Here is a 17,066-nt window from a genome sequence, read left to right on the forward strand (position 1 = left end):
ATGCTTACTTTACTAATTTTGTAATTTGACTATGCGAGTTATCTAAAGTAAATTAGGCGGAATTTAGAATTTTATAGGATGTATCATTCAAAAAGCCTTTACCAATTAAAGATGCCACATTTTCCAAGTAAAAGTGCGGAAGTTATCCATAGATTTCACTAAATTAAATCTGCACCTCTTCACCAGCACAAGTTACTCTAGACAACTATGATGGTGGTTATCGAAATACAAGTAATACAGAGTTTTCCTTGTTGATTTGCGTATACTAGTTATCTTCCACTCGTACGATGGAAACCATAAATTACTGCAAGCTTGATATACATAGTGCGAAGGGACATGACAATAATAATATTGTATATCATTTCAAGATGTTGTCCATTGAGGTAGTACTCTCCCAGAAGCATTTTTACAAGTCACCTGATCTAATGCATCAATTTCTATGAGGTCAAAGTCTAGGTCTTCATCATGGCATCCAGAAAAATAATCTTCCTCTGCAGAATCATATATCACAGCTTTTTTATTTTGTCTCTTTATAGTCCTTTTCTTAGAACGACCTGTACTATTGGTGAGGGCGTCATCGTCCTCAGCATTTGCATATGGATCTCCATTTGACTCTCGTCTCCTTTTAGCAGAATCTGCACTACCTTTGCTGCCGCTACTGGCTTTGTCCAATTTGTAATATTCATTTATGGTATTCTCAATGGTTTCCAGTATCTCATCCCCATACTTGCTTACCTTTGCCCTGTGTTAAACCAAAATTAATTAATGCCTATTCACCAACAAGGAGACCACTATTCTCAGAACAAACTTACTTGCCAATGCCATTGATATCAAGGAGTTCTTCTTTCGTTCTCGGCACTCTCTTGCTCATCTGCTGCAACGTGGCATTACTAAATAGAAACGACAGCTTATCAGATGCCTTTATCACGAGTAGTATATAACACATACGTCATATCATGTAATAAAGCAGAAATGGATTTATTAGGCAAATTTTAATTTTCAATTGCATTCGTTATAATGCTATACCCTATAGAGTAACTGAATCCAAAATGGAGACACTGTTACTTGTATTACAAAAAGAAAATGTCTAATAAATTACCCAAATATGTGGTAAGCAAAAACACTATCTCCAGCTTCTTTAACAAGAGTTGTCCTCAACATACGCAGAGCAGTGTATAACTTGGCTGAAAGATTCTGAAGCAGATTTGTCTTTAGATATAATTCAAGAACAGATAGAAATTGCAACAAACAAACTGAAAGATAACCCATTTCATACCAAATCCACTTCAGTTTGAGGCTGAGGAGCGTTAGTTGGAATAACATTCGGCTTCCCAGATGTCAAAGAACCCTTGGCTGGAGTTGCATCAGATTTCCCTGGTTTTAATGCCTTTACAGACGATGGGAATCTACAGTAGTTGAAAAATTCCATGAGTATATGACCAGAGAAAAACACGCGTGTATTGTGAACTTGAAGCCCTAGAAAGCTTAGACAAAGATTCAAGTCAAATCGATCTCATATTTATCAAAGCCCTCACATACAAAGAAAAAGGAACTTTCACGGAAAGATGTTCAACCACGGTAAGAATTAGCTTTCTAATTCAACAAAATTAAGCAAGAAACAGAATGAGATTGACAAACCTCAATATAATTCTGTGCCCAGCAAACAGATTACAGACCTTGAGCTCATTTACCTGACATTTTTTAATGCTTTAGAAAACTTACAGTCATAGAAGCTAATTATGTAAACTAACATTGGAAGCACAATGAGCAAATGTTAAACTCGGTAAAATTGCAGTATATAACATGAGCACTGATACCTTCAATATTGACGATACCGATCCATAATAATCACTTTTCTTTACTTCTTCCACAAGAATATCCTCAACAACAAGATGATGCAATATTCGGGAAGCCTCACCCTTAGCTAGATGCTTTCCAGCACCATGAAGGCTCACTGTCTCATGGCGATTTTTCTTGACCTTTGTTTGACATTAGAAGTACACTATCAAGAACGATAATATATTGCAAAGAATGAAAAGGAAAACAAATTAAATGCTTATGGCATACCATTTGGCTAAAGGAACCACGATAGACTTCTAATATATGAGATGATGAGAACCTCTGTCCCGTTAGCTTAACAAGTTCAACCTAAGCATAAGACAACAAAAAAGTAACTGAAACTGCGAACGAGAGGACTCAAATATTACACTCTAATAGAACTTCAATAAATGGAGGGATTAAAGAGTATGCTGATAGAAAATGTTTCCGAACCAATTGCTTTGCTATCTCTGTGACATCCTTCTCAATGAAATTTGTGATCTTCAAGCAATTATCACACGTTTTGTGACAAGTTGAAGAATTAAACTTCTCCCCAAAATGAACAAGCTGCAGAAGGCGCCGACAGTCGACCTCATTTTCACAATAACTAACCTGAGGCAGTTCAAGACAAATATTTAGTGATATAATAATAATAATAATAATAACTATAATTAGAATCTCAATTTTTTTAAATTTACCATTCGCATAAGGTTTTCAGTGTTTGTTTCTAGTATGCTTCCAGGATTTATCATATTTGAACGATTGTATCCAGATGCCATGGGACTTTGCTCTATTGATCCTTGACTTATCATATGCTTGACTCGTATCTGTAAATATGAGATGCAATCATACATAAGCAATAAAGGAAGTTGAGTAAGGAGATGGGATCTCAGTCATCACTCGTTTCATTTGATTTCCACTAATATGAATGCTAACTTAGGTTCAATAAACATATTAAAATACAAGTAAGAGGGTTGAGATCGATACTAACATAATCACTATAATTATAATATAATACACAAGACGAACGTTGACCATCTCTACCAGCTCGGCCACATTCCTGAGAGGAAAATAAGAAGCATGCACGTAAGCCAACAGAAGCAAAACCTATATACCTAACATATTTGATATTCTGCCAGTACCTGATGATAGCCTTCAATAGATTTTGGGAGAGAATGGTGAATTACAAAGCGGACATCGGGTTTATTAATACCTGAAATAACAAGTATAAAATATGATCTCATACAATTAATTAATGCAATAGGCAGTAGCAAGGAAGTAAATATACCCATTCCAAATGCTACTGTAGCACAAATTATATTGATTTCATCTTTGCTCCACTGTTTTTGAACAAAGGCACGTTGAGCAGGATCCATGGTACCATGATAAAATGCACATTTATGTCCAAATTCCTGAACAATGAATATAACTAGATAATGTATTCACAAGCTGAACGAATTGATATTAGCTTCCACATTTATTTATTTTTCAATTAAAAAAATGAATCAGCTTGCTAAAACTGGGCTCTACGTTCAGGAAGGTCACCAGATTGCACTGATGCTTTTCAGATACCCACATTTTCATGCAGAAACAGTGAAACAAAACAAAAAAACATGAACCATGATGAAAAATGAAAGAAAAGCTAGAGCAAGCCAAAAAATCAGAGCCAATTCAACATATTACGCTTTTAAGTCCAATATACAAATATGAAATAATAGGAACTAACCTGCAAATTGCTAGCGACCTTTTCACAATCCATTCGTGAAAGACAATAGATAATGCCACATTCATCAAAATGATTCTCTCTAATGAATTTGTCAATGTCTTCCAAACACTTTTTGGTCTTGGGGACAACAGAATACCTGCAATGTTAAAAATGAACATGATTCATCCATTGAAGGTTTAGCAAGAAGTCAGTTCTTCATTTAACACACCATAAGTTTGGGCGATTAAAACTTTGCCGAAAAACAATGCAGTTAACAAGACCAAGTGCTTGCACGACATCTTCTTTTACGCTAGCAGTTGCTGTAGCTGTTAAAGCTAAAACTGGAGTATTTGGAAATTTCTGTTTCAATATACCAAGTCCCTGGTGAAATCAAGAGTAACAATTAAAATTTAAACAATACATTATCATAGATTTGCGTCAATTTGAAGGGCACAAAAGCTCCAACCTGATAATCTGGTCTAAAATCATGCCCCCATTGGCTCACACAGTGAGCCTCATCAATTACAATCCTTGCAAGCAGCTCACGAAAATGTAAATTCTCTAAGTGTCGCAAAAGATTATCACTTCTGCAGTAAAAGTAAAAACAATAGCATCATGGAAAAAAATGAAGAATATGACTCTTAAGTTAAAATGTTTCATAGAATAGAGCAGCTATCAATGATGGCACTCACTTGACAACCTTTTCAGGTGTCACATATAATAACTTGTATTTACAGTAATCAGAATTAAGTTCTCGGAGGATCTCCTGCTGTTCAGTCCATTCCATATTGGCACTTAAGTAAGCAGCTGGTATATTTGCCTGTAAGCCAAGCCAACAGGAGCAAATAAACATCTATCTATCAATCAGAAAAACACAGGGCAGAAAGAGGAAGCAAGTTACAAAATCAGCAATACCTGCAGTAAGTGCATTATTTGATCCTGAATAAGGGACACAAGGGGAGAAATTACTAATGTTATACCATGACAAACAAGAGCCGGTAACTGCAAGACAAGACATTGTAAGATGACAGTTTTGGTAAAATCTAGACAAATATATCAACAAAACCAATAAAATGAGATAGGGAAAAGGCCATAACTCGAAAAAGGTCTTTAGAAAGATCGTATTACCTGATAAGTCAGACTCTTTCCACCACCAGTGGGCATCAGAACAAAAACATCACATCCACTCATTGTGGCATTAATGACCTCTCTTTGATTGGGGCGAAAGGAATGATTTCCAAATACCTTTTTATTATTAACCTGTAAACAAATAAAAAAGTTATTAAGACGAGTTACATTCACTGGAAACTGACAATAATTCAGTTAAATACCTCTAACTCTTTTGTCCAAGGAAAATCGTGGCTGCTCCAGCGTTTGTCTCCAGAACCTTCAATGTAATTAACTTCAATAATCTTTGGGATGAACTCTTCCCGCTCCACCGGGCCTGATGATGTGCTATAATTGTCTACAGAAAAAGATGGAAGAGACTGGAATGTTGAACCACATGTCCCATTACCCATATAAGCCTGAGTATCGTATTGCTTGGATCCATTACAGGCACCAGTTTGCTGAGGTGTTTCATACACATATGATGCGAATGGTGCCGTGGATGCAGAAAAATGTGACTTTTGCCTTTCCTCGTTAAGATTACTTGATTGAGTATATTTTTCTAGTTGCTGAATTTGCTTATTCAGCTGTGACCTAGCATTAGCGACAAGTTTTATTTTCAACTCATGCTATTCAATTAAAAAAATATGCTGTAATTTTTTTATGCATAATAATTTAGCATACCACAACTATAAATTAAAAAAAAAAAAGATGAAAAAATGTTACAAACAATGTAATTCCAAGGGAAATGCACACCTATCATGGCGAAGCTTTGATATCTGTGTAGAATTGAGGGTTTCACAATTGTCGAGCAGTTCATTAGAGATTGCAATTAGATTATCCTTCAATTCCTGCAAATGAATTGCTGCTTCAGGGCAAAGCCCTAGCTGCAACCAATTTTAGGATTAGGCCGATCAATCTGACAAATAAACATGGATAACTTGGGAAAGATCAAAATACCTTGTACCCATGGATGCAATCTAAACACAGGTCTGGTGGCAAAACATCATCCCCCTGTCTAGCAAATCCATCTTTATCTGCATTTGGTGTTACAGGAGGAAACTTGGATATTGACGGCTTAGGAGTGCAGGTCGATTGGTATTTCTCAACAATTTGGTCAACATCAATGTTCTTAAAGGCAACCAGAAGCAGGACGGAAACAAAGAGAGAGAAATCAGCATCTACATGGATCTAAGCAGTTAGGATAAACTTGACTAGGTAACGGTTTATTTTTAAGAAAAGGCAACAAAGCAGCCACACCAACTACGGACAAAAGGACATAATCAGAGAGTGAATAAAATGGCCAAACATCCTCGTCAGTCTCCACTTCACAAAAGAATTGTGCAAACTACTACCTTCAAGTTGGAATAACCAACATACATTCATCGGCAAACTAGTAGTAAAAGACTGAAAGTTAAAATAACTGGTACAAAATTATGTATGACTGCAACTAATAACTATGGTAAGCCCTTTGATTTTATATCAGTTCATTCAAAAACAATAAAATCAAGCAAGTTGCAACAAATTGTTGGCAATTCTAACTTACAAGCCTAATGAGACCCAGATGAATTTGACTCGTTTAAATTAATCAATGCATACTAAATTACCTCAAGTATGTTATCATCATCAATATCTCCAGACATGCAGTTAGAAGACTCGTTGATTTGGCCTGTGTACTTATTATGATTGTTCAATGAACCATCCAAACCCCAAGAAGTATTTCTGCTAGCTGGAATGTCAGTGACATCAGGACACATACGGTTGTCATTCTGATAGCCTCCATGGATTGGTGCTGTTCTCGTATTCTCATGACTCTGACAATTAACATTGACAGTTTTTCCAGGTTGTACATAGTTCCTACTAGAATTTTGTAGACTTGAAAGAGCATCCCAAGCCTGTCAGGAATTGTTTCATCAGAAGTTATTGCAAACTGTAGAAGTCTCAAATAAGAACATTTACATTGGCAAACTACTCACTTTCATATAACAGTTATACTACTATACCTTGTCAAATTGTACTCTCTGTGAAACTTGAATATTTTCACTTCGTTGAAAAACAAACCTGAGAGAATTGACGCATTAGAGAGCAAGCTGAAACTGAGCTGAAATCCATATATTAATCTAGCATATCAAGTTCCACAGAAATAGCACAACCACAGTTGACTAAGGAAACCAACAAATAAAATCCATTCAAAAACGATCTCAGCACTGAACAGCAAAAAAGTGGAGTAAGAAGATATAATCCAAAATGGTAACTTTTAAATTGAAACAAGTTTAAACCAACATCTACCACGTTATACCGAAGTGTTAGCAAAGCAATAATAGTCGATTGAAGTAAACGGAAATTTTTAGACAGAATTAATGTCTTGGCAACCCCTGGGAACGAAATTGATTTCCCTGTATACACACAAAAACTAATGAAGCCCCAATGCCTAGCCATTCCAAGAAAGACCTATAAATCCTATTGTCTAGGAACTCTGGACATGAAACTCTGAACGAACTGGCAATATAACAAAGTACAAGAATGAATGACTGTTGAAGTAAAAGGTGTACCCGGCAGTCTCAGGGTTCGGTTCTTGGTGGCGGGGCTTCTTGGGCGGAACAGAGAACAGAAAATTAGAGCTCAAAAACTTCTCTTGGGAGGAGAAATTCTCATGAGCATTGGCATGCCGCAACCAGTCCCTGTTATTCTCTTTATCAACGCGAACTGAATTGGTTTCACTGTGAACATTCCAAAACCTAATTAGCCACTAACTATAAATGATGAACCACAAAGATGGAAACAAATAAAGCGAACCCAAGCATCATTACCCTGGTCTCATTTGAGTAGCAACCAAACAACACATTCCCTGCAGAATCAGAACTCAATTTGAATTACAGCAACACGGCGCAATAATAATGAACAAAAATGAAGAAAAAAACTCGTTGGCGTGCCTCATCAAAACATGGGCATCGGTAAATGGAAGAAAAAATGCAATGGAGATTGCAACGTCGAGTGGAAGTAGAGCGATTCGAATCAAAACCCTAGAAAAGTGATTGAGGAGAAAAGTTGGCCATTGAAACACAGAGATCCAAATAATCGTACGGAAGAGAAGAGAAAGAGCTTTTCCAAAGCCTTGGCGGGATTTTTCATTTCAACTAATCTACTTCTGCAAAATCTTGATTTTTTTTTTCTTTTTTTATAACCCAATAAAATAAAATATAAAAAATTGCATAAAAAATACTGTCGAAATTTTTTTATAATTCAATTAGCGGTACAAGATTTTCAATTCCCGCCAGGAGGATTTACACATTGCTGAGACAATGACATAAACCTAAAATTTTAACTTTTCTTTTTTAAAAATATTTTTTCACTTTGTCTTAAAAATTAGGGTTAAATATGTTTTTAGTCCCTAAACTATTGGCCATTTCTGGTTTTCGTCCCTCTTCCAAAGTAAGGTACACTTTAGTCCTTATACTTTTCGAAACTTTGGTTTTAGTCCTCCAAAACTAACACCGTGAAAAATATATTGATGTGTCTAACGTCTCTGTCCACGTGTAATTGCTTGTTTGCTGACATGCATCTGTTAAGTGATCTGAACTGATTTTTCAAACAACTACTCTCCAAGTCAAGCTTTTCTCGGAGACCCAATCTCTACCTTCACTTTGTTCTCTGTTCTTTAATTCTTCTTCTATTTTATCAAAGTCTTCAACTTGATACACCACACGCAGAAGTGACACAAGCTCCGAGATACTCATTTCGCTGTAATGCTTTTGAGAAGTAGTAGAAATGGAACTCTGCAAAGACCCAGATTCGATTTTGGGTTGAAGTGTCATGAGAATGAGAAGTCCAAAAGACGCCGACTTTTTTCTGTGGGTGAACCGAGCGAAAGAAGAAGAAGCCGCTACCTCTGGTGCAAGTAACGAAATTTGAGCAAATGAAGAAAGAAGAAGAAGGAAGAAAGAAAGTGTGTTTGGAAACGTATGAAAGAAGATGAAATGAAAAAGGTGAACAGGGAAAGGGAACGACGAATATGAACTTATACATCTTTTCACTTTCAATAATCTTTTACGGATCAACAAAAAGATACCCAACCTAAGAGAAATGATAAAAAATGTTACTAAAACTTGAGAGAAATTTTTTATTGAGGGTCGGATGCAAAATTTATCAATTAAATATTTTTTAAGGGAGCGCTGTGGCCGTAAAGGTTAGAAAGATGATCAAAGGTCTGTTTCTTCCAGTTGAGAGCGGCTTGAAAGAGAGGAGTCTCTCCATCTTTGTTCTTGAGTTTCGCTAAGTAAAACTTTTGTTAAGCTCTACCTAATGTAAAACTTTACCATTATTTTTTCTTTCTTTAACTACACTCATGAATTTTTATGTTCTCAGGAAATTCGTTACAAAAATCCAAACACATCATTGGTTAACTGTTAACCTTGACCATCTCAATTTACAATATATAACAGTTCTCTGCAGCCATAGGACAAGAACTATTTTTCTGCTTATTTCTTTTTTCTAGTTTTGTTAGTCGAAAGATAAAAAAAGAAAGCCATTACAGCTACCATTACTGATAAAAAAAAACAGAAGAGGACAACGAGGTTGAACTTTTTTGCAGTAGTAACGCTTTATTTTCTTTGGAATCCAATAAATTAAGTTGGCCACTCCCAACAATGTGGAGATATTATTAATTGATTTGAAAATTGATTTAATAAAAAAATAAAAACATATTCAGACTGATCTCAAACGAAATTATAATTCTTTTATCTTCCTCTTATATCATAGAACTCATTAAATAGAACGTAAGACTAATATATCATTTGTAATTCTTTATAAATTTCCACTAAAAAAGTGTTAATTACGTATACATATATTTTTTTATCGGCATTAATTATGTGTAGATTAATGTCCATATATTCTGGTAATCTGAAGTTGAAGCAGGATGGGAACGACCAAGTACGGAAATTTTGAGGAGGTGTTGTCGAATAAAGTGAACCGTCTGGCGCAGTTCACATTGGAAGGGAAATGGAAAGAGGTTGAGGAGATGTACAATGAAAACCCAGCGTGTCACACGGCAAAGATTGACGATTTCGTCGGCACTGCACTACACGTGGTGGTGGATTTGGCCGAAGAAAAATTGGTTGAAAAGCTTGTGAAAGCCATTATCAGACACAAGACGAGGAAGGCTCTGAAAGTGAAGAACTATCAAGGGGATACAGCTCTGCATGTTGCTGCTTCCAGGGGTTTCACAAAGATATGTCAGATCATCGTAGGAGAGAATCGGAAGAGGATTTACTTAGCGAAACTCAAGAACAAAGATGGATACAGCGAAATGAGTATCTCGGAGCTTGTGTCACTTCTGCGTGTGGTGTATCAAGTTGAAGACTTTGATAAAATAGAAGAAGAATTAAAGAACAGAGAACAAAGTGAAGGTAGAGATTGGGTCTCCGAGAAAAGCTTGACTTGGAGAGTAGTTGTTTGAAAAATCAGTTCAGATCACTTAACAGATGCATGTCAGCAAAAAAGCAATTACACGTGGACAGAGACGTTAGACACATCAGCATATTTTTCACGGTGTTAGTTTTGGAGGACTAAAACCAAAGTTTCGAAAAGTACGAGGACTAAAGTGTACCTTACTTTGGAAGAGGGACGAAAACCAAAAATGGCCAATAGTTTAGGGACTAAAAACATATTTAACCCTAAAAATTATGAAAAGTTAAAATTTCCATATATTTTTAATTAATGATTGATATGACAAGAGCGATAATTAAATTTAAAGTAAATACAGAAGAAACCCATTATTTCATAAAAGTTTAAATTTCTCAAAAATTAAATTTATAATTATATAAAGTTTAGAGAATGATTTATAAATTTCGAAATAAATTTTTATTTATTTATTTTAACTCTTTCACATAAATTTAAGTAATTATAATTAAGTATCTGTTTAAAAGAAATTGAATACTCAATTTTCTTTAAAAAAATTCAAATAAATTTTAACCATTTAATTGTTAGATTGATTAGATAATGAATTTACTTTCTTGACTTATTAAAAAAAGTGACATTTTATGTTTAATATAAAATTATATTGTCATTAATATGAAAAGTAAATAAATTTTATTACATTGAAAATATATTGCATTTAATTATTTACATGTTATCACCTAAGGTGAGATTTTATATTCACTAACAATATTATTAGGTTGGCTTATGGTTTATCACTTACATTAACCAATAAATTGTCTTGTTAGGTAACAAAACCATTATGCTAATGAATTATATATCAACACCTATAATATATTTTATTCAACATCATTTAATAAAAATCATCCACTTCACATTAATAGTAATATTGTTGTAATATTAACTACATGGTATTTTTTTTTTTATCATGGAAAACAAGATTGTTATTTTGAAAGATAACTACGTATCCGACAAAAAATAAACTAAAAATACTATATAAAAATTGGAATACTCAACAAACTAACAAAATTTAATAGAGATTTAATTGAAAACATTCTAAAACTTAATTTATTATTTATTTAACAAGTAAAATATTTAATTGTATATATTATCTTATTTAAATTGAACCTTTATTTATTTACAAAAATTTAGATTTTATTAATTTTTTAATTTAAATTTTTGCTTACAATTTTCATCTGAGCATATTTTTTTCAAATAGGATTATATAATACTTATGTTTATCAAAAATTGCAAATACGAAAAGTGAATAATTTTTTTTTTATCTTTGTAGATTGGATAATGCTACTTTAACAACATTTTTTTTAACAACATTTTAACATCATCTACGTGTCATTTTGTGATTGGTCCATGTTAGTGTTTATGATTATTATTATTTATTTGGAGTAATTTTTGGACCAATCACACAATGACACGTAGATAATGTTAAAATATTGTCAAAAAAAATGCTGTCAAAAGTATCATTATTCTTGTAGATTTGTAAAAAAAAAAAGTAAACAATGTACAAGAAATATAAGCATATTTCGTTTTTAATATGCTTAAAAAATCACTATCCTAATAAAAAAAGTTTATATCATTAATTTTATTTGAAGTTATTTAATGTTATGTTTAAAATAATTAAATATTAAAATTCATATTCAATTATATTAAACATCAACTTTGTCTGAATTTAAATAAAATTATTAAATTAAATTTTTTAAAATAATATTATAATTTTGTTATTATTTTAAAGTAAAATTACTAACTTAATCATGTACCGAATTGAAAATAAAAAAAATTAAAAATAATAAGAAAATATATTAATATAAAAAAAATTAAATAATTTATTAGCTAAACAACTTATAAATTACAAATTAAAATTTGTGATACATTTTCATAATATTCAGACTATCTTGTTCTGATCTATATTGTATTAATCTAATTTGAGTGGCGTAACTTTCAGGGAATGAATGGCGAGCAGTGAGTCTCAGCTTCTGTGCCGCCACTTCGATTATGGCGGTGCTCCGGTAAGTCAACCACCGTGCCGTATCCTCTTCGCTTCACTTTTTCATTTTTCTCTTCTTATGAAGAATAAATTCACCAATAAGAGCAGACAACTAATTCAATGATCACAAACCCAAAATCCATTGACATGTTGTTCTGCATGTGTGTGTCTCCGGTGCCAGATGGCACCGGTTTGTAGAAGGAGTTTGAGGTTCCCGTTTTGGAATTCAGTGCATGCTAATACCGATCCTAATCCAAAGAATCATCCAAGTCTAAGAGTGAAGATGCAAGCGCAAGCAGATACGATGATGAAGCCCGTTTCTGATAACAAAATCCCACATGTGCTAACTGTTGCTGGGTCTGATTCTGGGGGTGGTGCTGGAATCCAAGCTGATCTCAAGGCTTGTGCTGCACGCCGGGTTTACTGTTCCACTGTCATTACTGCTGTCACTGCACAGAACACTGTTGGGGTTCAGGTTCGATTTGATTTTAATTTCATAATGATAAGAACTCATCTGTTTCGTTTTAGCCGTGATTATTGAACTTGATTTCATGCATGTTGAATTGGCTTATGTTATACTGGAATCAAGTTGGGCTGGTTCGAGGCTTATTCGTATGATGAACTTTGGTGTAGTTAACTGAGTTCTGTTAATTTTTTCGACAGTCGATTGAAAGACTGAGTTTTTGATTTTGTGTTGTTCTTTTTTTTACCATTTTTCTAAAATTTGTGGCTTGTAGGGTGTGAACATTGTACCTGAGGATTTTGTGGCAGAGCAGTTGCAGTCTGTGCTTTCTGATATGCATGTTGATGTGGTAAGTGAAAATAGTGACTGCAACGGCTATTAGAAACCGGATTTATAAACTTATCGGGCATGTTGGTCTGTTCAAACTAGCAAGTTCATGGATTGCTAACGTTCCCACCTTCCGGCATGACTTGCTTCTTAAAGTTAACGTTATTTTTTTCCGTAGTCCAGTTTTATTGTTTGTTTTGATTTACTCAGTTATGCGGGTGCTTACTTTCTGTTCTTCTTTATACATCCTGATTTCTAGGTTAATGGTGTTTGCTATTATTTTTTCCATTTGAATTAATTATTCTACGTCTTTAGGTCAAGACAGGCATGCTTCCTTCTCTTAATATAGTTAAGGTTCTCTGTCAGATCCTTAGGAAATTTCCAGTCAAAGGTATTCACTTGTACAAAAAATTCTAATGTATTTGTTCAATTGCAATGGGAGTGACTCTGTACTGACTTCTTTTTTCTGAAGGCAGCTCTCGTGGTTGATCCTGTCATGAAATCTTCCAGTGGGGATGTACTTGCTGGTTCTTCTGTTTTGACTGGATTTCTGTATGTGTTTCTGTGCTTGAACTGTACTGTTTTTGTTTGACATGAAAGTGTTTTTCATATTCTTCTGTCTTCCCTACTTGATCTGGATTTTATTTAAAGTCCTTTGATTATATAATAGCCTTATGCTTAATTTTCTTTGTTATGGGTTTCTGCTTGTTAGTTTTTACAGTTGTTAGTGGATAACATTAAAAAATTATATATTTAAAATTCAGTTTTATTTTCATCCTTGTTACAGTCACTAAAATGATTTCAAAATTCACATTTATTACAAAACCTGTAGGAAATCAGTTCAATTTATTTATTGGATATTGAATGCAGGGAGGAGCTGCTTCCCATGACTGACATTGTAACCCCAAATATAAAAGAGGCATCAGTTTTACTTGGAAATGTGCCGCTGAAATCAGTTTCTGACATGCGTACTGCTGCCAAACTGATACATGATATGGGCCCTAGGTTTGTTTCTTTTAATCTACTTGAGTATTTCGTTCCAATCTAACTAAAAGGTCTTTTTGCCTCTGCTGTTTACTAATAGTTATTTCTCAAATGTAAGTTTTTTTTTATTCTTTTAGCCAAACTGAGTTGTATGAGTAGTAGACTTCCAACCTTAACCTGCTTGTTCGGCACAGCTTTAGCTTTACAATATGACTCGTGGACCTTTTAAAATTTTATTTCATATTCTCTTACATAGCTCAAACTATGATATCAATAATTAAAAAGGAATACTGAGAAAACAAATCTGTAAGAGTGCTAAATGGCTATATTTTTTCTGGAAGGAGAAACATACCTTACTGAAATCATTCTTCCCGGAGGGTACTACTTAGTAAATTTCTTTTACATAAATATTAGAACTTTATAGTGAATTGAGCTTCTAAAATCAGAAAAGACAGTCATAAAAATTGTATGTATGTTATATATACACTTTCAGCCAGTTGAAAATACCTCATATCACATGAAATAGTTACTAGTATAATATTTGCCTTTATTGTAGTAGTATTTCATTGCCTCTGTTTTTTTTATCTTATTTATCTTCAGACTTTCCCTAGAAACTTGGAAGAAGATGTACATGTGATACTGTTTATATCTAAATGACGGATACAATATCCAGAGCCAGAACATGGACTCAGACTTCTACCAAAAACTTTCCATAAGAATGCACTGTATTTTGTACATGTCTCGTGTAAATCACCTCTAGAGAAGTTTGATTATATGTATTATATGCTTATCATATTGCTGTTAATATTGATTTGCAATAAGTAAATTATTAGATTGTTTCCCTAAATTAACAATTACTTCGCCTGCTTCTATTAGCAGAAAATTGGGATGGTGTTGTATACATAAAAGAGTTACACTTCATGGATAAAGGTCATAATAAAAAAAATATAGAAAAACTTCAACTTCAAAGTATTGTGCATTTACCGATTATTAAATTTTTTTTGTAGGAATGTACTCGTCAAGGGTGGTGACCTCCCTAATTCATTAGATTCTGTTGATGTATTCTTTGATGGTGAGGTTCAAGTCTTTAATTCTGAGACACAATGGACATAAACAAAATCTATCAGACATAGCAACCCTTTGCAATGTACGTCCAAATCATTTTTCAAAATGAACTCCACTTATAGATCTTAAGTTTTGCAGGTGATGAGTTCTACGAGCTTTGTTCACCACGTATAAATACCCGCAATAGTCATGGTACTGGTTGTACCTTGGCGTCATGCATAGCAGCAGAGCTGGCAAAAGGTTCTTCAATGCTTTCTGCAGTTAAGGTTTGTTCAACTATCTCAAATTATTTGATAATGATATTGAAGGATCTCATTGGGCAATGCCCATGATTTACTCCCCTTTTATTCTCTCTCTGTAATTTAGATACAAAAGAAACAAATGGAAATAACAGATATTGAATGATGGAATATTCTATAATTGTGATCATTTTTCTTATCTGGATTCTTGCAGACAGCCAAATATTTTATTGATGCTGCCTTGGATTATAGTAGAGACCTGGCAATTGGAAATGGAGTTCAAGGACCTTTTGACCATTTTTTTGAACTTAAGAATATCAATCACAGTTCTTGGAGGCAGAATATGTTCAACCCAAATGACTTGCTTTTATATGCTGTAACGGATTCAGGTATGAATATGAAGTGGGGCCGTTCTATTGCTGAAGCTGTTAAGGCTGCTGTAGAAGGAGGTGCTACCATTGTTCAATTAAGGTTTGTTTGATCAAATATGCTTTATTTTTTGTACCACCCTATACATCTTACAGAATATCTGAGATTCCTTGTCATCAGTATTTGACAGTAGATAGAATTCACAGTGATTTAATGTGCTAGGCACCCTATTCTAAAGATCTGGAAATTACTATTTTTTTTATCGTGAACAATCTTAACCTTATTCTTGATTTTTTATTTTGTTTATTTCCTTCTCTCTCACCCCTTCTCCGCCCGAATAAAAAAAACATTAAGCATCCAGTATTTATTGGCTGAAGAGTTGAAGTTTAGCCGATTGTTACATCAGGAATATTTTCTATTAGTGTGTCCAGATTTCTCTTTGTTGTACTTGAAGCCTGCTTTATGGTGCTTCTCATCTCTTGTATGTACAATTAATACAGTCCCTTTTCTCTCCTTTCCTCACTCAACACTTAAATCTCCCGAGTTTTAACATGCAGCAATCATTTTAGCCTGGTATGCGTCTGACTTTTCAGGGAAAAGGATGCTGAGACACGGGATTTTCTTGATGCTTCCAAAGTATCCCTTGAAATATGCCGTTCCTATGGAGTACCATTACTGATAAATGATCGTTTAGATGTGGCCCTTGCCTGTGATGCTGATGGTGTTCATGTTGGTCAGTCTGACATGCCAGTACGTCTTGCAAGAAGCCTACTTGGTCCTGAAAAGATAATTGGTGTGTCATGCAAGACGCCTGAGCAGGCCCACCAGGCATGGATTGATGGGGCTGATTACATTGGTTGTGGTGGTGTATATCCCACTAATACAAAAGCAAATAACCGTACTATAGGCTTAGAAGGCTTGAAGAAAGTATGTGAGGCCTCTAAACTGCCTGTGGTAGCAATTGGTGGCATTGGTCTGTCAAATGCACGTGCGGTCATGGAAATTGGTGAACCAAATCTGAAAGGGGTTGCTGTTGTGTCTTCTCTGTTTGACAGGGAATGCATCTTGACTGAGACAAGAAACTTGCACGCCTTATTAAGTGAGCCAGCATTATTGATACAATGAATATGCCCCCAAATGTGGGAGCAATTTTGTTTAGCTCTCGTAAGGGAGTGATACAACAGTTGGTTTGCTTTTCAGCTAGGATGGAAATATGCGACTGCTGATTCTTTATGCAACATGCTAAACTTAGAAAATTCAAATAAGGGAATTTATGCGATGCTAAACAATCGTGGGTGGCAGGACAAAACGTTTTTGGAGGTTCATTCATTTGCCTTTATTATATGTTCGGCGTACCTTTTGATTTATAGCTTGAATGATCGCAAGATTTATTGCTCGAAAAAAACTACCCTGCTTTTGTTTTTTGTACTTTTTCTACTGTACAAAAATAATCAGTCTATTTTCATCACCAACGTTTTGCAATGATATAAAGCCTCAGAACTTTTTAATAGAATATTGACTGGTTTTTTACATCAAAGTAAAATAAAATACCCT

General features: G+C 34.3%; 2 protein-coding genes across 2 annotated transcripts; one reads left to right on the plus strand and one right to left on the minus strand.

Annotated features, from left to right (window-relative positions):
• Positions 1 to 192: 192 nt before the first annotated feature.
• On the minus strand, positions 193 to 7,779 carry RECQ4A (DNA helicase (RECQl4A)). Its single transcript, XM_047317387.2, has 26 exons — positions 7,564 to 7,779; positions 7,441 to 7,478; positions 7,183 to 7,350; positions 6,634 to 6,691; positions 6,238 to 6,525; positions 5,591 to 5,761; positions 5,387 to 5,517; positions 4,855 to 5,224; positions 4,652 to 4,783; positions 4,439 to 4,525; positions 4,216 to 4,343; positions 3,990 to 4,110; positions 3,753 to 3,904; positions 3,545 to 3,680; positions 3,107 to 3,230; positions 2,961 to 3,031; positions 2,810 to 2,878; positions 2,517 to 2,645; positions 2,272 to 2,430; positions 2,068 to 2,148; positions 1,818 to 1,979; positions 1,639 to 1,691; positions 1,277 to 1,406; positions 1,100 to 1,194; positions 813 to 890; positions 193 to 742 (listed from the first exon to the last, which is right to left on the minus strand). Exons 2-26 carry the CDS (start codon positions 7,473 to 7,475, stop codon positions 364 to 366), a joined length of 3,507 nt encoding a protein of 1,168 aa, XP_047173343.1. The 5' UTR covers positions 7,476 to 7,478; positions 7,564 to 7,779; the 3' UTR covers positions 193 to 363.
• A 4,171-nt stretch (positions 7,780 to 11,950) lies between these two features.
• TH1 (thiamine biosynthesis protein) lies at positions 11,951 to 16,881 on the plus strand. The gene is made up of 10 exons (XM_047317393.2): positions 11,951 to 12,087; positions 12,247 to 12,540; positions 12,803 to 12,877; positions 13,171 to 13,246; positions 13,332 to 13,407; positions 13,726 to 13,860; positions 14,847 to 14,911; positions 15,043 to 15,170; positions 15,358 to 15,614; positions 16,106 to 16,881. Exons 1-10 carry the CDS (start codon positions 12,031 to 12,033, stop codon positions 16,635 to 16,637), a joined length of 1,695 nt encoding a protein of 564 aa, XP_047173349.1. The 5' UTR covers positions 11,951 to 12,030; the 3' UTR covers positions 16,638 to 16,881.
• Positions 16,882 to 17,066: the final 185 nt, after the last annotated feature.

Source organism: Vigna umbellata, chromosome 5, assembly GCF_029865625.1.
Source record: "Vigna umbellata cultivar VRB3 chromosome 5, Vumbellata_1.0, whole genome shotgun sequence".
NCBI classification, from domain to species: Eukaryota; Viridiplantae; Streptophyta; class Magnoliopsida; order Fabales; family Fabaceae; genus Vigna; species Vigna umbellata.

Excerpts from the sequence above, each read along its gene's own strand:
- RECQ4A (XM_047317387.2), bottom strand. The coding sequence starts at position 7,475 with ATGTGTTGTTTGGTTGCTACTCAAATGAGACCAGG. Across the intron at positions 3,231-3,544 it reads AGGTCGCTAGCAATTTGCAG|GAATTTGGACATAAATGTGC; the intron begins GTTAGTTCCTAT and ends TTCATTGTTCAG. Across the intron at positions 2,431-2,516 it reads CTGAAAACCTTATGCGAATG|GTTAGTTATTGTGAAAATGA; the intron begins GTAAATTTAAAA and ends GAACTGCCTCAG.
- TH1 (XM_047317393.2), top strand. The coding sequence starts at position 12,031 with ATGGCGAGCAGTGAGTCTCAGCTTCTGTGCCGCCACTTCGATTATGGC. Across the intron at positions 15,171-15,357 it reads CAATGCTTTCTGCAGTTAAG|ACAGCCAAATATTTTATTGA; the intron begins GTTTGTTCAACT and ends GGATTCTTGCAG. Across the intron at positions 15,615-16,105 it reads GCTACCATTGTTCAATTAAG|GGAAAAGGATGCTGAGACAC; the intron begins GTTTGTTTGATC and ends CTGACTTTTCAG.